The 22100-nt window shown below is 37.6% G+C and overlaps 1 protein-coding gene across 1 annotated transcript; it reads left to right on the top strand.

Moving 5' to 3' along the window:
• The first annotated feature begins 8675 nt into the window (after positions 1-8675).
• On the top strand, positions 8676-11741 carry LOC109163681 (vetispiradiene synthase 3-like). Its single transcript, XM_019312440.1, has 6 exons — positions 8676-9104; positions 9286-9655; positions 9893-10111; positions 10205-10343; positions 10938-11183; positions 11271-11741. The coding sequence occupies exons 1-6, from the start codon at positions 8738-8740 to the stop codon at positions 11571-11573; spliced, it is 1644 nt and encodes a 547-aa protein (XP_019167985.1). The 5' UTR covers positions 8676-8737; the 3' UTR covers positions 11574-11741.
• Positions 11742-22100: the final 10359 nt, after the last annotated feature.

Below are 22100 nucleotides of genomic sequence, written 5' to 3'. Positions count from 1 at the left end.
ATGTGCTTACTGTCTTATTTACCAATCTGTCCTTTTGAGTGACCCAATTGTGTGCTTTTTGTGTTATTTGATACGAATTTGTGCTTGAATACGTTTGTTACTTGGTATGTTTTATCTACTTAATCTGCTCCAACTTGACTTGTGCGTATATGTTATTTGTTAAAATTGCTTTGATAAAATTGTTCGAATTTTTGTTTGGTATGTTCTGGTTGTTTTTGTTGGAATAAAGGGGTAAGTAAGAAAGGGGAAGTAGTAGTTAATATGGTTTAGGTATTGGCTTGACTATGACTGCTGCATATGGTATTCTTTTTGGTACTACTACTCTTATGGTAATCTTCTTTTGGTAAATCTCTTGCTATTATATCAGCCTCCGATTATGAAGTTTATGGTTATTAATCTCTCGCCAAATATAAAGCCTTTATTTGGCTGTATGATGCATTGGATTCTCTTACTGGAATTTCTCAGATTTTGGATTATCTCGTTTGGTTATAGTTTTATTTGGCTCATCATAAACTCTGGGGTCTCATTTTATAATCATCACCTTAAGTTTCTGTTAACTTTGGGATTATTATGGAAATTATTGGGATCATTATGGAGTGGTATAATTTTGAATCATTATGAAGTGATACATTATTGGAAGTTTTATCCTATATTATTGGAAGATTTGGACTATCTTTTATGAAAAAAATAGGAGTATTATGTTAGGGGGGGGGGGGGGGGGGTAATAATCCTTTTTTTGTGCACTTGATGACATTGTGTATGGGATGCTACTACTACTCACATGGACAAGGTGAATTCGTTCCTACTATGTGCAATCCACGGCTATGAGTTCTTTTTAATCAGGTACACTATTCACAAATGGTCCAAAAAGAAATTAAGTCTAATTTTTATTATTATCTTTGTCTTGTCAAATACCTATACTAAGGGCTATTAATAAAATTAAATTGATTCTCAAGTTTTTCCCAAAGTATTTGATACTTAAGTTTTACCAAATAAAATGCCAAAGGGGGAGATTGTAAGTGTAAAATTATTTACACATTAAACTTATTGGCTATTTTATTTAGTAATAGTTTTATTAGTTTTTAATTAAGCAATAAATTAGAGATGTTAGAATTTATTCTATTTTGGACCATGTGATATCTAAGTATGTGGATGGGATGCATTGATAAATGAAGAAGTCAGCAACGCATGAAGTTTTCAAAGAAAACAAAAGATGTGGCTGTGAATCATTCGAACAAATGAAGGCTATGATTAATGATCACTAATGAGGCTTATCATCTAGTATTTAAGGAAGCTGTTCGAAAGAAGAAGATTGCCAACTTTGAGATTAATATTCAAGAGCGCACATCTGATTTACAAAGCTTTCCATTTTAATGTGTTTTATTATTTAATTCTTAAGAATATTTAATCTGTACTACATGATCAGTACGTGGTACTGCTGAAGCATCTGGTGAAGATTGTTCGAGTATTCGTGTGTCAATCCTGGATAGGTGTTAGAAAGAGTGGTAGTGGTAAAGGCTGGAGGCCATCTGTATTTACCTCTTGTAATACGCCTTTTGGTGAGCATCTATAGTGGATTGGGCAGACGTGGGTTGCCCCGCAGACGTAGGAGAAAGAGCTCCGAATTGCGTAGCAATTCCTTTGTGTTTTTACATTCTTTTATGCTTTCAGCTTTCATTATTTACATTTGCTTAAACAAGTTTAATTAATGAATGTAACTAGTGCATAACTTAATTAACAAGTAAAAATACATTGCTTATTGTTTTTCAAGTTTCACGGTGCAATTTCATTCGTGATGACTAAAAGCATGGTCTTCTACTTCCAGATCAGATTCATGCAGTTCGAAGATATCTCTTAAATCATTTTGAGTAATTTCAACACAAGTTCCACTCACATAAGACACAATAAATGAACTTCTAACAGATGAATTTAGATAAAATTCAATAACATCTTCCTCATAAATTCCAGAGAAGGGGCATGTAAATTACCTAAGAACGCCACTTTTTTCTAGGGCTTGAATCATCTGACTATTGTGAAATTTGCTTTTGCTCCACTAATCACGTAATAATAGGGACGAAAACAGTATATATGTAGATGGAAAAATGTAGGCTGGTTTGCAGGTTTCTGGTGACGGGATAGCAAGCTTTCGACAGGCAACACAGATTTTAATGTTGTACGTGCTCAGACTATAAAAGCTACGAAAGAAGGAGAAAGAAGAAAGCTTTGTATTGCTAGTGTGTTTTTGTGAGAAGAGAATGCATGAATTTATAGGATTGATCAGCAAATGTTATGTTGGCCATAAACTCGATCTCGCAAAGATTGGAGAGAAGTGAAGAGCATGGCACGTTGGTGTAACAAACCTACACGTTGAATGATGATCAAGAATATTAGGGAAAGCACATGCATATTCTGAAAGCTTTCTGTTTGAATGGTCTCCAACAATTCCCAACCCATTCCAAAGAAAGGTTCATTAAAGGCATGTCTGAGCAATTCAAAAAGTTGACCTTAATGTTAGTGAATGAAATCTTGAACTAACATGTAGTGACATTGACTAATTTTCTTTCCAAGAGTGAAATAAGTCTTGAACTCATTAGTCAGAGAAATTTTGAACTCTAATGCATACATCAACTTTTACAAACTCCCGTCATGTCTACCTCGGTATATACGTTTCAAATTCGTCAAGTCTATCTCATTATTGACTTCAGCTCTGTCAAGTCTATCTCAACATAGACCACCCATTTCATGCTACAGAGTGATTTATGACCATTTATTTCACAAGTTAGGTGTAAGTCTTTCCATGATTTTGTTTGACCACCTTAGTAGTACAGTATCCATCATGAATTCCTTACCTCACATGTTTTAAACCCATTTCCTTGGTGTTTCAATGATGGCCTTTTGGTTTAAACCTTTTGTGAGAGGATCTACAATATTCCTCTCAGATTTCACATATTTCATTGTGATTACCTCGCTAGTAATTAACTGTCGTACAAACTCATGTCTGGTCAACTGAAGATGACATGAATAGCTTACTTCTACGGGTGTGGATTGTCTAGGTCTTTTTCTTCCTCCTCAGTGAGCTAATTGAGCTCTCTCTTGCATGATCCAGAGGTGGATGGCCCGGAGCCACCAGCCTTCTTCCATACGTTGGTTGGACCTTGCCATTGTCGAGGTCTTTTCACGAATTACCCAAGGTAGCCCTGCTGGATGAGCTTCTCGATCTGACGCTTGAGGAGCATGAACTCATCTATGTCATGTTTCGTTTGGTGGTGGAACCAGAAATATTTTTCAAGGCTTACCATTGGGGATATCTTCATGCATTCACCAGGGTATTCTATGATTCCGATCCCATGTCCTCCGCGTTGTCTAAAGATAGTGCTTACGGGTCATGTCAGTGGGGTCAGGTATTGCAGGAGAGCCAATCTAATAGGCCCCTCAGCATGCTCACGGCGTGGTGGTCATGGTGCATGGTGGTCCTCTGGGACCTGAGATGCTTTATCCTTCCAACCTCTCCCCCTCCTCATCTTTTTTCCTCTTCTCTGCCACCTCAAAGTTTGTGAATCTAGCTGCCTGGTCCATTAACTAGAGTAGGTTTTGGGCGGGTACTAGTTGAGGTCGCGGTGGAATGCGCCTAACCTCAAAGCATTGGTGAATATTGGGAAGACTTATTTGCCTTTGAAGTCTGAGACCCCCATCACCTCCCTCTTCCAGTTACTCAAAAATTCGGCCAGGGTCTCTAAGCTCTTCTACTTCATCTAGCACAGATGGGCAAGTAGTGTAGTAAAGATGAATATGGTTATACATTGTTTTTTATATTAAAATAAATTAAATCTTCTTAATGCAATACTGATTAGTGACAAGAGGTCAAAAGATAGGAGTTGCAATCCTGAGTTTTAATTGTTCTCAAAGGATGACAAATTTGGAAGTGTTAAATCGTTTTGAGCTAAGGAATACGATTCACGCTAATCACACACATGTTCACGCAAGCTTTGTGTGCAAGAAGTTTGACGTTGTAGAGATCAAGAATAAAAGCAAGTAGATGAATGCAATTAAAGAAAGCTAGGAATGGAATTGTTGATCTATCACATGATGCTTCTAGTGTCTTGAGTCAAGGTTGTGACATTGCAATTGAGTGATTCAAGTGAGGCTTTACAAATGCCTTTCACCTCTTGGTCTACTAAGTCTCTTCTTGGTATCGAACTCGTTTAAGTGACTATGATCCTAAGAAGCATTTTATCAAACACTTGGTCTTCACCTCATTTCTAACTTAGGCCTCTCGAAACTTAAAGCAAAGAAATACAAATTGGCTTGGAATGCACATCATTCACAATTGCAATGCACAATCTAATTATGAATTACATTTCACACTAGCATCATGCAATAGAATAACAATTCAATTCCTAATATAGATCTAGCCACTCATTATAGCTTTGAGAATCATCAATGCATCAATGATCAACTAAGCAAAACAATTGAAGGAAAGCAAGTAAAGAAATACCAAACTTGATTGTAATAGAGATTCAATCTACAATTGTCTCCAAGATTGAGGAAGTGTGTCAAGCTTCCTTCACCAAGAAGATCTTCAATCCAATGTGTGAGAGGCTAGAGAGAGAAAAACCTAGCTTGAACTAAGTTGTGTCAAATAGAAAAATGATGTAAATGATGTATGATGTCACTAAACTATCTAATCTAGGCTTAAATAGCTTTTCCATAAAAAATACACTTGAATTTCTGCGGTTCCTTGCATCTACAAGCCATCCACGAGCGTGCCACGCTCGTGGATCACGCACTTAAACCATCTGACGTTCCTCTCCACGAGCGTGGATCTTGCTCGTGGAACCTTTCTGTTCTCCAACCACGAAGGCTCCACGATCGTGGATCTCGTCGTTGAACGATCATGTTTTCTATCCACCAGCGCTCCACGATTATGGATGTGTCCTCTTGAAAGACTCCGCTTTGCTCTTTTCTTGGGATGCTCTAGTTCATGCCTATATGCCTTTCAATTTTTGAAAGAAGACACTATTTTGGAACAAACTAAAAAGGGAAGTAAGACAGGTAAAGTAGTTATTAAAGAGTTTTGCAATTTAGTTATAACATATGAATTCATATGCAATTTAAAATTTAAAATTTGACTTTTGAAAAATTATAAACTTTACTTAAAAAATTAAAATATTCTAGCGACAGAAAGAACAATTGACGCAAGCTCCGTCGCCACTCGCCAACCTCAAATGTCAAATATCTCTTTGCAACAAACATCGCAACATACTTAATTTTTGTTGCCAATTCCAACGCCTTAACGCGAGGGACACGTAGTGCATTGCATTTTCTGTTGCCATTGTGTAAACATATTGGTGACAGAATTGCTTTCATCGACCCATTCTGTTACCAAAATAAATTTTACTTAGAAAATTAAATATTTTCCCGAAGGAATGAACGATCTTTTGATGTTTCGTCACCAACCTGAAACCTCAAATCTTCATTTGCGCTAAACATCGCAAAAAAATTAATTTCCGTTGCCAATTTCATCGCCATATTGAGACGAAGATGTTTGGCGTCACATTTTCTATTGCCAATGTGTTAACATATTGGCGACAGAATAGATTCCGTCGTCTCATTCTGTAGCAAAAATAACATTATTTAAAAATTTAATATTTTAGCGATGGAAATAACGATCATCGCAAGTTCCATCGTCACCTTCAAACGTCAAATCTATCTTTGTGCCAATATCACAACAGAATTAATTTCTGTTACTAATTCCATCACCATAGTGCGACGGACGAACATGTAGGGTATCAAATTTTCTAATGCCAATGTGTCAACATATTGGCAATGGAATTGATTATGTTGTCTTATTCTGTAGTGAAAATAAACTTTATTTAAAATTTAAATATTTTTGTGACAATGTTGTGTTCCTTCGGATTTTACTCCGGGTCAAAATATTTAGGTTTACACCCGAGTTTTATCGTTCTCTTCGGATGACAATTTGGAAACGCTAGATAGAAGTCAAATTAAGGAAAGAGGCTCATGTGCATCGAGTAATAGTCACGCACCATAAAATGAGATGTAGTATGGTTAAAAAGAATGCTAAACGTACACAATTATTGCAAATCAATTGAAATGAAATAGGATTGAATTGCTTGTCTTTCTCATGATGCATGTAGGATCTTTAGCTTTAGGATAGAGTGTAGCCAAGACTAGAACCTAGGAGGTTTGCTACGTCCTTTCGCCTCGCAATTACTAGGACTTGTTCCTTGGCACTAAAACACCTCTTTGGGGTCTAGGAACCTAGGAAACCTTTTATCAAACACCTTTCCTACACTACCTTCCTATCCTAGGCCTCTCAGCTCATTAAGCTAGGAATTGCCAAGGATTGGAGCTCCAAGTGATCTAGCAATCTCTTGCCTAGATCACTTCCTTAGCACAACTCTAGGAATTGGCCGGACTCCATAGAGTGCATACAAATCACCCAAAGGCAACAAGATTCATATACATTGCAATCATCCTAACCTAATTGAGAATTAAGTATCACATAAGCATCATGATCAAGACTTCACAATTCAAATTCTAAAAGGAACTCTAGCCACTCATAGCTACACAATTCAACATTGCAATCATGAATCAAACAATCAAATGAATTATAAAAGCAATAAAAGAGTACCAAATTGAATTGCAAATTTTGAAAGCTTCTACAATGATCCTTGAATAGAAGGTTGTCAGTCTTCTTCTTCAAGAGTCATAACAATGAGAGAGACTAGAGAGAACTAAGAACCCTACAGAGTGAAAATCTAAGCTATCTAATGTGTAGTAATCAGAAAATGATGTAAAAGTCCCATATCTATTCTAATCTCAGCCTTTAAATAGCTTCCCTCCATCTATACTTCCAAAGATGTTGCCGTGCTCCCTTCCACGCGCCCGGTCCACGTGCGTAGACCGTGTACTTAAGCTGTCCCACGAATCATCCCAGGCACGTGGGTCGGGTGCATAGGAATTTCTGTTTCCCTTCCACGCACCCTTCCACGTGCGTGGACTGGTCACGTGGAACTTTCTGTTCCACTTCCACGCGTGCTTCCACGTGTGTGGATAGGTCCCAACTCGGCTCCGGTTTGCTCTTTGACTTGTGATGCTCCGATATATGCCACTATGTCTCCTTTTGAGCTTAATTAAACATTTCCAAAATCATATAAATACAAAGTGTGGTAGCATTTTATAGCACAATGCACATTTTAGCTTAAATAACCATAAATCATGCACAAAGGATAGCAAACAAGCATAAAACACACCCTTAGAGACCCTTAATTATAGGTTTCTTTGGCACTTATCATTTTGCGAAGGAAAAAATAAACGTCGCGATTTCGTTGTTAATTCATTGGCGCAAAGATTATGTGGGAATATTTCCCACCTTGCGCCAAACATCGCAATGGAATTGATTATAGTCGCCAATTCCGACATAAAATTGCGACGGAAACATCGGCTGTTGTCTTTTATGTCGCCATTATTGTGACATAACTTAATTCCATCGTAAAATCTGTCACCAAAATGTCGGCACCAAAGTTTCCTCGGTTTTTTCTTACTTTGCACCAAAAATTGTTACGGAATTGAATTTTCATCACCATTTTGGTCGAAAAATCGCGACGAAACACGTTTTGTCGCGAATCGATAACGGATTACGTCCCATTGCGATTTGTGATTTTTCTTGTAGTGAAGGAGACTACTCACACATTATCACAATGAAAACAAGTATAGTGTCAAGAGTAAAAGAAAATTCCATAGCAACACAAAGTAATAAATTGATATTGTAATGAATTGAAATTTGATTGACTTATCTAATTCGAATTAAACTTGTAGTTGGAAAATGAAATCAATCTTTAATCAACATCAACATTTGCTTTCATGAGCATGAGCACGATAGGCCTCGTGACAGCCTTGAATCAATCTTTGAAATTCCCTTCACGAATGCTCTCACGAGCATCACCCCCATGTGTGATAGCAAAAGTGGCGCTTTGAAGTTGATCTCACGAAGCTCCTCACGAGCGTGATTACCTTCGTGATAGTAGACATGGTGTTCTGAAGTTTTGTCTCACACCATGTTTCACATGCGTGATGGCTTCATCTGACTTTCATCCTATTTTGTCCAGTTTGAGTCCAAATTGCCCTTTACTTTGCTCTTTTTGCCCTCAAACCTTGATATGTTCCTATTTTGCACCTTCATACACAATTTATCACATAATTGGTCAATTTAAAAAAAAGCAAAACAATTCTTATAAAAAATAGCAAAACAATTCTTATAAAAAATTGGCCAAAATATGCATTTTAAAGTAGCAAAATTGAACACCAATCATAATTCCTTAACTTACAACAAAAAAAATCATCCAAATCTATACAAAATAATTCAGTAACAATTTAAATTATATTATATATATACGTACCATGCGATAGTTACAACTTTGAAGTATTAACAAAGAATTAGATATCAAATAATAATATTTTAAGCCTTCGTTACTATTTGATTAGGTGACAAGATCTTTTACTTACATTGAGGATGATACTATACATGTAGGTGTAGGAATACGGCAGATGGATGGTGACTACTGTCCCAATAGATTGCAAAGGATAAAATCAGTTAGGTGGTGTACAACATTTAGTCCTGCCTTTTTAAGGAAATGCATTTTTAGCAACAAACTTCCAAATTTGCACTACTCCACCAAGAAACAAAACAAGTACTATACGCTAAATCCTAGAAATGGCAACAAGCAAGAAGGTTGTCCGTCCCTTCACAAACTTCCCCCCAAGCCTGTGGGGAAATGAATTCCAGCACTTCCTATTCGATAATGAGGTCGCAGAAAGGTATGCTCAGGAGATTGAGGTGCTGAAGAGACAAGTAAGGAGCATGTTGAAAAGTGTTAGGATGTCCAAGCTAGCCGAGAAGCTCAACTTTATCGACACCATAGAACGTCTTGGCATTTCGTATCACTTTGACGAAGAGCTTGACGAGATGTTGAAGGAGATTTACAATGGCAATAATTCTAATTTTCAGGTCGGAGATGATTTGTGCACTTGTGCACTTATGTTTCGATTGCTAAGGCAACACGGCTACAACATCTCTTCAGGTAATACATGTAATAGTGTTTGCATGCATGCTTCACAATTATAAAGTTGACAATAAATATTAGAGTATTGGCATCTGTTATTTGGAAAATAGATGCTAAAACAGGCGCGGTGGCATTATTGATCAAATCCAATTCCATATTACTTCACTTGCATGGGTACTAATTTCGTGAATTATTACAGGAATTTTCGAAAACTTTCAAGAAAATGGAAAATTCAAAGACACACTTTCCAATAATATTGAAGGATTGCTGAACTTATACGAAGCTTCACATGTAATAGGGCATAACGACAACAATTTAAAAGATGCTTATACCTTTTCGCGGAATCATTTGGAGGTTGTTGGCCCACAGCTAAAGTCTACTTTGGGAAAGCAAGTGAGGCATGCACTTGAGCAACCCTTGCACAAGGGCATCCCTAGAGTAGAAATTAGCTACTTCATCAGAGTGTATCAAGAAGATGAGTCCAAGAATGATGTTCTACTTCGTTTTGCAAAGATGGATTTTAATTTGTTGCAGATGTATCACAAGCAAGAACTCTGCGAAATAAAGAGGTAATAAAATAACTAAATTAAATTAACTATTTCATTTACCAAACTTTAAAACATTATATTGCCTTGTTGGTGAAGAGTTTTGAGGCCAAGACGAATGACTCAAAATGTTAATAATTGAATCCCATTGAGAGTAATTACTTAATTATATTTATGCGATTTGTTGTATTTAATTGTTTATCCAATTGTTATATTACTAATTTTTATATTACAATAAAAAAATTGCATCAAATTGTTCAGGTGGTGGAAGGAGTTGGACTTTATTACTACACTTCCATATGCAAGAGATAGGGTTGTCGAGTGTTACTTTTGGTCGGTGGGAGTATATTTTGAGGCAAAATATTCAAAGGCCCGACTCATGCTCGCCAAATCTATAGTGATGGCTTCTATTTTTGATGACACATATGATACTTTTGGTCTGGCTGATGAATTGGAGAATTTCACCAGTGCCATACAAAAGTATGCACCTTCACACAATATAATATCTTCTCTCTAATATAATATATATTACTTTATTATCATATAATTAATTAAACGTTAATTATTTACTAGGTGGGACATAAGGCAACTGAACCATCTCCCAGATTACATGAAGATAATCTATAAAGCTCTTATAGATCTTTATGTGAATTTCGATAAAGAACTATCAAAAGAAGGAAGATCTTTTGCTCTTTATTACACAAAAGAGCGAGTATGTCATTATTATTATTATTATTATTATTATTATTATTATTATTATTATTATTGTTATTGTTATTATTATTATTATTATAATAGACAAATTATGATATTGTTCTTTATATATATTGCCATTTAATTGTGATGTTGTTTTAATGAGTTAATTTCATTTTTTGTTATAGATTTATATGCGGTAGTTCACTTAGGTCCTTTTTTTATCAAAGCATCCACTTATAGTTCTAGTATTATTGTAGCATAATCATTTTTTGTCCTTTATCTACAAAACATTTTAAATATCGTTAAATAAAAGGGCATTAGTGTCTTCAGTTATAAGTTTTTTTTCAAAAAAATAAATAAAAAATTAAACATAAAAAATATAGTGGTTCAACCTACTTTGTATAAAAAAAAAATATTGAAATGTCTTTGTATTTAATAACATTTCAACGACTTTGTTGATGATAGACTAAAAATGATCATGCCATAATAATACTATGACCAAATTAGGATGTTCTAATATTAAATGACTAATAGTGGGCTTCCCTCATAAATATAAGACAAAAAATGAAACTAACTCTTGTTCTAATTTTTCTTTCATTCTTGATAATAGATTAAGGAACTTGTGAGGGCTTACAACATTGAATTAAAGTGGTCTATTGAAGGATGCAAGCCACCGGTTGCTGAATATTTGAAAAATGGTCTACCTAGTAGCACTCTTTACTTTCTCATCACATCTTCTTTCCTTGGCATGAAATCTGTTACAAAAGAAGCGTTTGAATGGTCGAGTCAAAACCCTAGAATTCTTCAGGCAAATGCCATGTTGGGTCGTGTAGTGAATGATATAGCTTCCTATAAGGTATATATAAATTTAGTCACTGCATACTATATTATTTATGATTTGATTTTTCTAATAATTAAGTTCCATCAATGTTGACCTACATAGCGTGAGAAAAGAAACAGACCAATTACAACAGGGATTGACTATTACATGAATGATTATGGTGTATCTGACAAAGAGGCAGTGGACAAGTTTCACGAAATAGCTGAAAATGCTTGGAAAGATACCAATGAAGATATTCTTCAACCAATTCCACCAGCTATCTTCACTGAGATTCTTATGCGCATTCTCAACTTTGCTCGCATTGATGAGGTGGTATATATGAAAGGACAAGATGGCTATACTTACCCTGAGAAAGTTTTGAAGCCATATATCATTGCTCTTTTTGTTGATTGCTTTGAAATTTAAGTTACTGTGGCTTTGAGATTTAATTTGCTTATTTGTGTTATATATATATAATGGAATTTGTAATGAAGAGGAGACACAGGCTTTGGCCGCCTTGTAAGTGTATCCTTGTGGAAATAAAGAGATGTTCTCATCTCCTTAATATTGTAAGTGTATCCTTGTGAGTTTTTATATTACGGAGTATTAAACTATTTCATTTAAATAACAAATTATTGATATTATTATTGAATATAAAAAAATCTAATTGTTTTGTTAATGTTGGTGCTTCAATTTAACAAGACAAACACATAATGTAGAGGAAAACAGAATGGAGTGTTATGGTATGGTTTGAGCAATTGTGTGCACTCATGCCCATTGCATGTTGCACACACTTCTACATTGCATTGTGCACACTTGGACATTGCACTGTGCACGCTCTAATATTAAATTGCGCACACGTTCACATTGAAATGCTCACATACATACACATCATGCACCACCACCAATAGCAAGAAAAACAAGGATAAAAAACTCCAATGATTCACATATTTGACTAGTGGACAAACACATCATTGAATGCAAACCGCACTACAAATAAATACACACCCATATGTACTATAGTGCATAGACGCTACTGTAACACCCCATTTTTCTAAACTCTAGATCCCAAAAATAAGTAATCTAAACATGATTAATCAAGATATGATTAAGTAAACTAGGATATAAAAATCCAAATCACTAAGCTAGGGGAATGTCACCGCCACAGTTACCACTCTCGATAACTGCACAGGCTAACAAGATCTACTGAAAACTACAGTCAGAAGCTCATCAAAACATCATAACAAGTGGAACAAGCCCCGGTGTCTACGCACCATCAAAACAAGGTGGTTCAACTACAACCAACAACAAAGTGCTAAAAAGGGAAGAGGGCACTGATCTAATAACTACTAAATCTAGAGCTACGCACTACTCTATCACGCCCGCTCTCAAGCACTGGGTCCACCTGAAAGGGGTTATAAAAGCACATAGGAAAATAAACCTGTTAGCAAATAATGCTAAGAATAAAGCCACTCAACCCTGTAAAGTACTATAGATATAGGTTGGAAAACGTTTTGCAAACATACACGATTCTCAAGTATGAGATAAACAATCACGACACTTAGTCAAAGATCTCAATAGATATACTTATATACTTCTATATGCTCAACAACCTATATTCACATATAATCAGACTTTAACTCAGAACTCATACTTGTGCACATTCATATACTGTAAACAGATACAAATCATCTATATTATACTATGCACGTCTCACGATCATGCTGATTCTTTCAAGATAGATAATGGAATGAATGATGCTTATCAGATAAAGTCATGCTTTCATACTAACACTAAAACAACGAATGATAATGTACTTCTCAAATACTCAAGATGAGACATATGTTATGTCATGACATAAATAAGGATATGATATGATGTTATAAATATATACTTATACTCTCGCTCTTTATTTAAAAAGAAATATTTTCTGTGGACGATCTCTGTTGAGTCACTTGACTCGCTTTTCTCTTCTTTCTTTCTTTCTTTCTTTCTTTCTAAACTCGTGGGAGAGGTAGGAACTTTATGAATTGTGATTGGACCTATCCGGGCTAGGCAATCTAGCCGGCCTATTACTCATCTCGTCCACAGAATCGGTACTTGTGGTTCTTATAACTCTGTGGAATCAGATATCGTACGTTTAGTGCGCACATCCCCTAACTAGGATTCCAAGCCTAGCGGGTAGTATCGAACCTAGCAACTCGGGATTGTTCTACAAAGTTACTTCTAGAATAAACTGTCGGTCCTTTGTGACCGTTTCTTTCTTTTCTCATAACTTCTTTCTTTCTCTTTTCTTCAGAAAGGACATAGCCCTAACGAGAACCTCTAAAACATAGATTTTCCTCACTTAATATAAATAACATATATATCACATGCAACTTCTTTTTCTCATGCTAGTAATCTAGATGTCATGCAAGCTTCTCAATGCACATATATCTCATATAACTTCTCTTTCTCATATTGGAAATCTAATTATCATGCAAGCTTCTCTATGCAAATAGATATAGATTTTTCAAAATAGATATAAGGTTTTGAAAATAGCTTAGGGCTTAACGTTGAGCCTTTACTGTACTTAATATTTAAATATGACAAAATAACATTTTCACTGCAAAGCTTGGAATACACTGACTTATGCAAGAAATCTCAATAATCTCAACAATCCTTCTACTCAAGAGTTAAACAATGCAATTGGCACAACTACTCAATTAATCTTGTAATCAGATGGTAACATTCTCCTTCACAGACTTGAACTCAAAGCCAAAAGATTACAAAGAGCCCAACTTTCATACTTGTCTGCTAGACATGTTTCTACTCAAAATCAAACAAATACAAATCATACTAGCGCGTCATTATGAGCCCGAGTGTCCGAGCCTCACAGGCCCACGAATTCCGGTCCGAAACTGTAACACCCCCCGATTTTCAGCATAATTTAAAACCATTAAAGCTTACGAAATAAGAACAAGTCTATCATTAATACCCAAATAAGCGTAAGCCAACATTATAGTTTACGGGTGTTATGCCACATCTACGCTTGGGGACCTAGATGCACAGGCTACTAACTAACTAATCATAATCCATAAACAATATCTGAATACAAAAGCAGCTCACAGGCCATCAACTAAACCTAACTACTATCTAAACTAGGAATCGCAGCTCCGACTAGCGCGCCCACGAGCCAACTAATCTGTACCTAAAAACATGCGGTATTACAACCGTTAGCGAATAATGCTAAGTAACACACTCCCACCCTTTGAGTAAAATAAATATAAATATAGGAAAACTATATTTAGACTTGTGAATACATAAATATAGTCCTAACGACTCTAGCTTTAAAATCATGATCATGACTCAACAAGAGCACACGGACAACAGTATAATCAGACTCAAGGCATAACAGTACTAATGACACTATAAGACCACAATAAGACACAAGCAAGCAAACTAGGACTACATGACACGACACGACAACAAATCAAGACCACAAGACACGGCAACAACAACAAACAATATAATAACAACACACATGTCTATGTTCCAACCTTATACAAAGTTCTAACCTTACTCCTCTTCATCCTTATAACAGTTCAAACCTTTACCTCTAGGCCACCCTGCACACCATGACCCTTATCCCTCCGGAGCACCACATGATCCCCGCCTACATTTCCGTCAACATAACCACGATCTCTCAGCACACGTAGTGCTATTAAACAGATTGTACCGCATCACAATAACATAAGCACACACAGTGCAACAACACAGGTACCGCAACACAATAACAAAAGCACGCGCAGTGCATCAAATCGCCAACATATTCTTTTTCACCAATCTCATATCTTTTCTCATCATGGACAACAACACAATAAACAATACTCAACAACAACTTCATCAAACGGTAATCAGGGGAAGGGGTACAACACACGTACAGACTCTTATCAATCAATGACACCAATACAAACACACGACTCGTGGGGAACAACATAGACTTTACTTACAATGACAACAAGACAACCACAAGACTCACGGGGGAACTACAACTCGTACTTTGAACCTACGGGATACCAATTTGGACTGCATGAATTTAATCAAGACTCACAAATCCAAACACGGTTGTGACACCCCAAAAATCCGACTCCTTAATTAGGATTAATTGAAGAATTAATCCTAATTTCCTTATGAATTCCTTTCCTAAAATCCTGAAATTTAATAGTCAAGGGACTAGAAGTTGACTAATTCCATAGTCAACGATGAGTACCTTATGCTTTGCGCTTTGTACCTAGCCTTTTGTCTTCCTGGCCTTTTAGTAAGGGTAAACTTGTCCTTTCACACAATCCTAGCATTAAAACCCTACCCTAACCAAGGAATCCAAATCATTTTTCAGGATTTCCCTTCCCTCGACATCTCTTTCTTGCTCCCTACTCCTCCTTCTCTCTAGGAAATCCAAGAGTTGATCTTCACAAGTTCTTCAAGAAATCCCAAGCCAAGATTCCAACTTTCCAACACTAAAAGGCTAGAAATGGTAAGATCTATCCTTCCCTACCTTTTCCTTACAAGATTCCTCCATCTTTCTCTAAATCCCTCTTTTATCTTGTTGGGTGTTGGGAGTTTGTAGAAGATCTAGTGGTTGGTGAAGTGCTAGGTTGTTCTAGAGGAGCTTTGTTCTTGCTTTGAGGTTGAAGAAGGTGTTCTTGGTCTACAAGAGGTAACCCATGCTCTACAATACCTATTTTGCTTACCTATATGTGATTTCTTGGATTCTACATGTGGTTTTGCAATGAAATGTGAGTGCTGATGCATGATGTTGTGAAAATGTATATCTAGAGCTTGTGTTTAGGGTTCATTTGTGCCATTGCTTGGCATTTCCTTTTATTCAAGTCATTTTGTTTTATTTGGTAAGATTTGGCATGTTTTGGACTTGAATTTGAGCTTGGAGTTGAAAATCCCCGAAGGGATTATTTTGGTGCACAGGGATGTACCCGCGGGCGGAACGGCGGGCAGAGCCCTACCCGCCGCCCCACCCGCGGGAACATGAGGCTTGTGGGTGTATGTACCCGCGGGCAGGACTACAGGTAGGGGCCTACCCGTGGGCCCACCCGCGGGGTACACAGTGTGGTTGATTGGGGATTTGTTCCCCGTGATTTTTTTGACTCGGTATTTGGTCTTTTGACTTCCCGATGTTCTTTTGTGGAACTATTTGAGTGTCTTCTTGATGTTTCGTATGTATAGAACTATATGGTAGGATTCCATGTAGCTTTTGTTGTCGTGAATCGTGCTAAGTGTTCAACATTGTGTTTCGTTGAACCGTGATGAGTCTTGTGTGTTCTTCGGAACTACCTTTGGTTTACCCGTTTGATGAGCATGCTAGTTCGGTGTTTAAATGCTAGTGTGTGTGTTGTTTGTACCTTCCTATTGGTTGATGATAACTTTTGTTATTCATCGTTGTTGTTGTTGGGCTGTGACCCATTCCTTGATTGAATATGGTTTCATATCTTCGTTGTGATCCGTTGATTGATTCCTGTTGTGGTGTGATGTGTGTGTGGCTTTACCTGGATTGCACGATTAGTGGTATGAGACACTAGTCACCAAGGTATTGCAGCGGTCCTCGTGGTGGCCGTGACGTGATTATGGAATTGTGACCTTTGTGTAAGGTTCACGTGATTCTTAGGTGGCATGTGTTGCCGTGTGTGTGTACGGTACCCTCGTGTACTATGAAATTGGTGGTCTTGTTGGTGGTTTGTTGGTGGGGGAGGACGGTCCCAGGAGGGAAAAGGTTTGACTAAGAAGTACAGGGGTCCTGGAGGTAATGGTTGGAAGAAGATACAAGGTTGGGGGTAGCCATAAGGTTGGAACCGGGCATAAGGAAGGCATATCAACTCGTGATGGGTGATGTCACGAGGGCTTGTGTAGCCGTTGTGGTGAGTTCTCTTCTTGTGACGTGTGTAGTCACAAAGGGCATGTGTTGCCTAAGCATGTGTTGCCATCGGTTTTGTCTTTATCCTTTGTGTTGTGGTTATCCTTGGTGGTTTGGGATGTGTTCCCGTATCCTTGTTGAGAGTGTTGAGTCTTGTGTTGACTATTGCTCTCGGTTTTGTACTTATATATATGTATTCCGTTTCGAAAATTGCTTTACAACTTATATCTTATCTATGTATGATATTTCACATGTATTGGTGGGTTACCAGCATTATTCGCTGACCTGGCGTCGTCCCATGTTTTATTGTGTTCTTTCAGGTGATGTCTAGACGAGTGCGCGGTCTAGTTCTTGCTAGTGTAGCTTCTCCCTCTTGTTTTGTGGCCTGTGTGCCAGTTTAGTTGTAGACCTTTGAGACTATGGATTAGATGTAAAAATTGCAGATGTTGCCGTAGCGTTCATCCTTTTGGTGAACGTGACATAACACCCCGTGTTTTGGATTTATGTTTATCTAGTTATCTTTCAGTCTTCCGCTGTGTTTGTTGTTTAGTTTAGTTATCTGCATGTTTAAGGCTTTTAAATAGCTTGTTTTTAGGGGGTGTTACAACGGTACTCAAGACATAAAACTAGACTTACAAACATCAAACGAGATACAACGGGGCACAGAGAAACGACCAACGGGGGAAAACAACACACCACACCGCCCATACAAGCGGGCTGCCCCGTTCCAGTGGGCATTCCGGCGGGTGGTCGTCCACCCGCCGGTCACCCCGCTGGAACAATGGCCTTCTCCAGCGGGTGGTCGGGTGGGGATTCGTCCCCCCATCGACTACCCGCTGGAACACATGTTTCTTGGCATTTTTCCCATCCCGAGAATTCATCAAGTCCAAACACGTTCCAACCCACCTTAACAACAATTAGGGACTTGAACACATAGAGTAAGCCAAGAAACAACATAGTTGAACCCTAAACACAAGTTCTAAACATGACAAGACTCAAGGATAAACACATAATTGTTCAAGAGCATCAATAACCTTAAGAACATCAAGAAACCATCATATAAAACCCTAAAGACAAGCTATAAACATGTTCGAACACAAGGACATGCATATAAACACTTACGAATATCATGAACATCAAGATCACCAAGATATCACAATATAAACCCTAGGACAAGCTCTATCAAGACATAATTACCAGATCATGCATACAATCATTCGAAGGAGCCAATAAATAAAAGATAGCAAGGAAAATATAGGTTTTGTAAGACATGAGTTACCTTTTTGCCTAATTAAACTTCCCACGACTTCTAGGATCTTTCCTCAAGGTCCTCTTCCTATCGGTTTTTCCTAAGTTTGGTGACGGGGAATTCTTTGTCTGGATTCTAGGAGGGGATTTTTGAGTGGTAGAGAGAGATGGGAGAGAAAGGGTTCTAAAGGCTTTCTAATTCCCTTTATATTGGTTTAGGATTCCCAATCAGAATCTGATTAATAATGGGCCATCCTTCTTTATTTTTAACAGGCTTAAGGTTTTAATATAGACAAGGGTCCACGGTCCATCGTGGACCATTCCTAATTAATTAAGGCGTCCTGACTAAATTAAATCCTCTTTAACCATTCTCGACGGGATTAATTAAATAATTAATCCGGATTTAAAGCGTAAAAACACGGGGTGTTACACTGTTCCCCCCTAATAAGAAGCTTCGTCCTCAAAGCTTATACGTAGTGCGATTAGACGAGACAAGCAGTTTGGAAAGTAAGTTGGGTGGCAAGACTCAAGGTATGTTTAACAACCGGAAAGTTGTTAGTCATAAGGCTTGCACCATGCCAAACCAACTAAAACTCGTTCCCGAGCTAGTTAGCTTACTCAACTTAATTCTAAACATTGCATCGACCAAAAGTGTCCAATTAGGAAATTTTAATGTGCTCTTGTATCTCAACAATCACAAGTCTATGTTCAATCAAGTTAGGAGGTAATTAAGGTTTCAAGTAAGTTTACCTCGGTCCCGGCTCCCGAGCTAGAGGCTTCTGAAGGTCCGTGTATGCCAAGTGTAACACCCCCGAATTTTACAACATTTTTAAAACTTAAATGCATAGGAAAACATCTAATCTTCAAGACATAAAGCAACGGAAGCTAAATAAAATCAAGGTATGTTATGCCACACCTATTTCAGACATAGGTGCACAGGCACGAAAACTACAAAGGTAACACCCCCAATTTTCATGCCATTTTAAACTTAAATATGCAAGATAATCTAACCACAAACATAAGCAAAACACAACGGAAGTCTATATATATAAAGCCAGAAAAAGGGAGTGCTATGCCACACTCACACCATTGTGAATGCACAGGCAAAAATCATCATCAACAATCTAACGTATTGTTCAACATATGGGGCACACAAGCCCAAAACACAACTAAAAACTGTCTGGGAGACTAAACTAGCCATCTCTAACGCGCTCGCCGACTACTTAGGACCTGAAAAGCACATAAATAAATGGGACGACGCCCGGTTAGCGAATAATGCTGGTAACCCATCAATACGCGTTAAGTATCATACATAGATAGTATATATACAAAATCATTTTTGAAACAGAATACTGTATATATCAGTTCAAAACCAAAGATATATAGTAGTCAACCACAAAGACTCTATATCACTCACAACAAGGACAAGGGGAAACACGTCCCAACACACATGAAGACGTGACAACGACGACACAAGTAAGGCTCAAGGCGTATTCTACCATCACTCAGTAGAATATCACCCGACATGCTCAACAAATGAGGATAGAGAAACACACATCGGCAACACATGCCTTCGTGACATCACACATCACGAATTCAATAATCCTTCCTTATGCCCGGTTCCAACCTTATGGCTACCCCCAACCTTATAACTAGTTCCAACCTTTACCTCCAGGACCCCTGTACTCCAAAGTCCAACATTATGCCTCTGAGGACCGTCGTCCCCACACCGACAATCTCCAACATAACCATCGATTTCATAGTACACGAGGGTACCGTTCACACACATGGCCGAAGCCACCCAAGAACACGTGAACCTTATACAAAGGTCACAAACTCCATAATCACATCATGGCCACCACAAGGACCACTGCCGTACCTTGGTGACTAATGTCCCATACCATTAATCGTGCAATCCAGGTACAGCCACACACACCACACCATCATAGGAATCAATCAATGGATCACAACAAAGTTATGAAACCATACTCAACAAGGAAATGATCACAATCCGACAACAACGATGATCAACACAAGTTATCATCCACAACAGGAAAGAACAAACCACACACGCTAGCATTTCAACACCGAACTAGCATGCTTATCAAATGGGTAAACACAACATAGTTCCGAAGAACACACAAGACTCATCATGGTTCAACGAATCACAAGGTTGAACACTTAGCACGATTCAAGACACCAAATCCTACATGGATTCCTACCACATAGTTCTAGACATACGAAACATCAAGAAGACACTCAAAAGCCTAACAAAAGAACATCGGGAAGTCAAAACATCAATTATCGAGTAAAAAGAATCACCGGGAACTAATCCCCACACAAACCACCATTGTACCCCGCGGGTGGAGCCACGGGTGGACCCCCACCCGTGGTTCCGCCCGCGGGAACCAAGTTCCACGAGCCATGTACCCCGCGGGTGGGGCGGCATGTGGAGCTCTACCCGCCGTTCTGCCCGCGGGTACACTAGCCTGTACCAAAATATCCCTTCGGGGATTTTCAATGCCAAGCTCAAATTCAAGTCCAAAACACCCAAAATCTCACAAAATACAACAATATGACTTGAATCAAAGGAATAGCCAAGCAATGGCATACATGAACCCTAATAACAAGCTCTAGATATGCATTCCCACAAGACAATGCATCAACACTCACATTTCATAGCAAAATCACAAGTAGAATCCAAGAAATCTGGAATTTGAATTTTTTGAATTTGACTAAAAGATTCATCAATTATCTGGTTGCTTATTCTAGAATCTTTTTCTTTTTCCATTCCACCTATTTCTCTCGATCTAAATAATATAATTGGTTTACCCTTGGAGAGGTCTTTTTCTATAAACGGAAGATTTTGGTTTGCTGTTCTTGTTTCTTTTGAAACTTTTTTAAATAATTTTATTATTATTTTTTTTAAAACGCTTTCAGCTGTAACCTTTTCATATTTTCCAATTTTTTTTCGAGTTCCTTTAAAATGGGCTCAAAAAAGGAAGGTGTTTTTCGGGGAGAGCCAAAAGGCAGTTCTGTTTCCCTTCCAAAAATTGTTAAAAAACAAACGTCATCACGAGAAGTTAGCGGTTTAGATGTGTGTCAAGGTTTCAGATGGAAATGATGTACAATCTTGATCTGAATACCTTATGTCAACCAATTTTCCGGAAATTCTGTTTCGGATAACGGATTACCAGTATAAGTGCACTTAATATGCTTTTCTCTATTCCATTCCTCGAAATCTTCAGACCATTCAGGAATTTGCAATAATAGCATACGTCCAAGATTTTTACCGATTATCAATGAAGGTAATATAAGATTTATATAGGTAAGTAAAATAGATTTTGTAAGGCATGGGTTACCTCATTCGCTTAACATCCAAAACCACGCCAACTTAGGCTCAACTCATAAAACCAAACCAAGCTACGGGAACCTGTAGATTAAACCGGATCTTCGCTAATTAACAAACAAGCTAATTAAAATTAATTATGCTCATAAGGGGATTTGAACCCTAACTTATCTTAATCTTAATATTAACCACAAGTTCAACCATCTAGGCTAAGCATCCTATTATATAGGTAATATAAGATTTATATAGGTAAGTAAAATAGATTTTGTAAGGCATGGGTTACCTCATTCGCTTAACATCCAAAACCACGCCAACTTAGGCTCAACTCATAAAACCAAACCAAGCGGGAACCTGTAGATTAAACCGGATCTTCGCTAATTAACAAACAAGCTAATTAATATTAATTATGCTCATAAGGGGATTTGGACCCTAACTTATCTCAATATTA

Source organism: Ipomoea nil, unplaced genomic scaffold, assembly GCF_001879475.1.
Source record: "Ipomoea nil cultivar Tokyo-kokei standard unplaced genomic scaffold, Asagao_1.1 scaffold3030, whole genome shotgun sequence".
Classification (NCBI taxonomy): domain Eukaryota; kingdom Viridiplantae; phylum Streptophyta; class Magnoliopsida; order Solanales; family Convolvulaceae; genus Ipomoea; species Ipomoea nil.
This window is presented reverse-complemented; position numbering and strand designations above follow the sequence as displayed.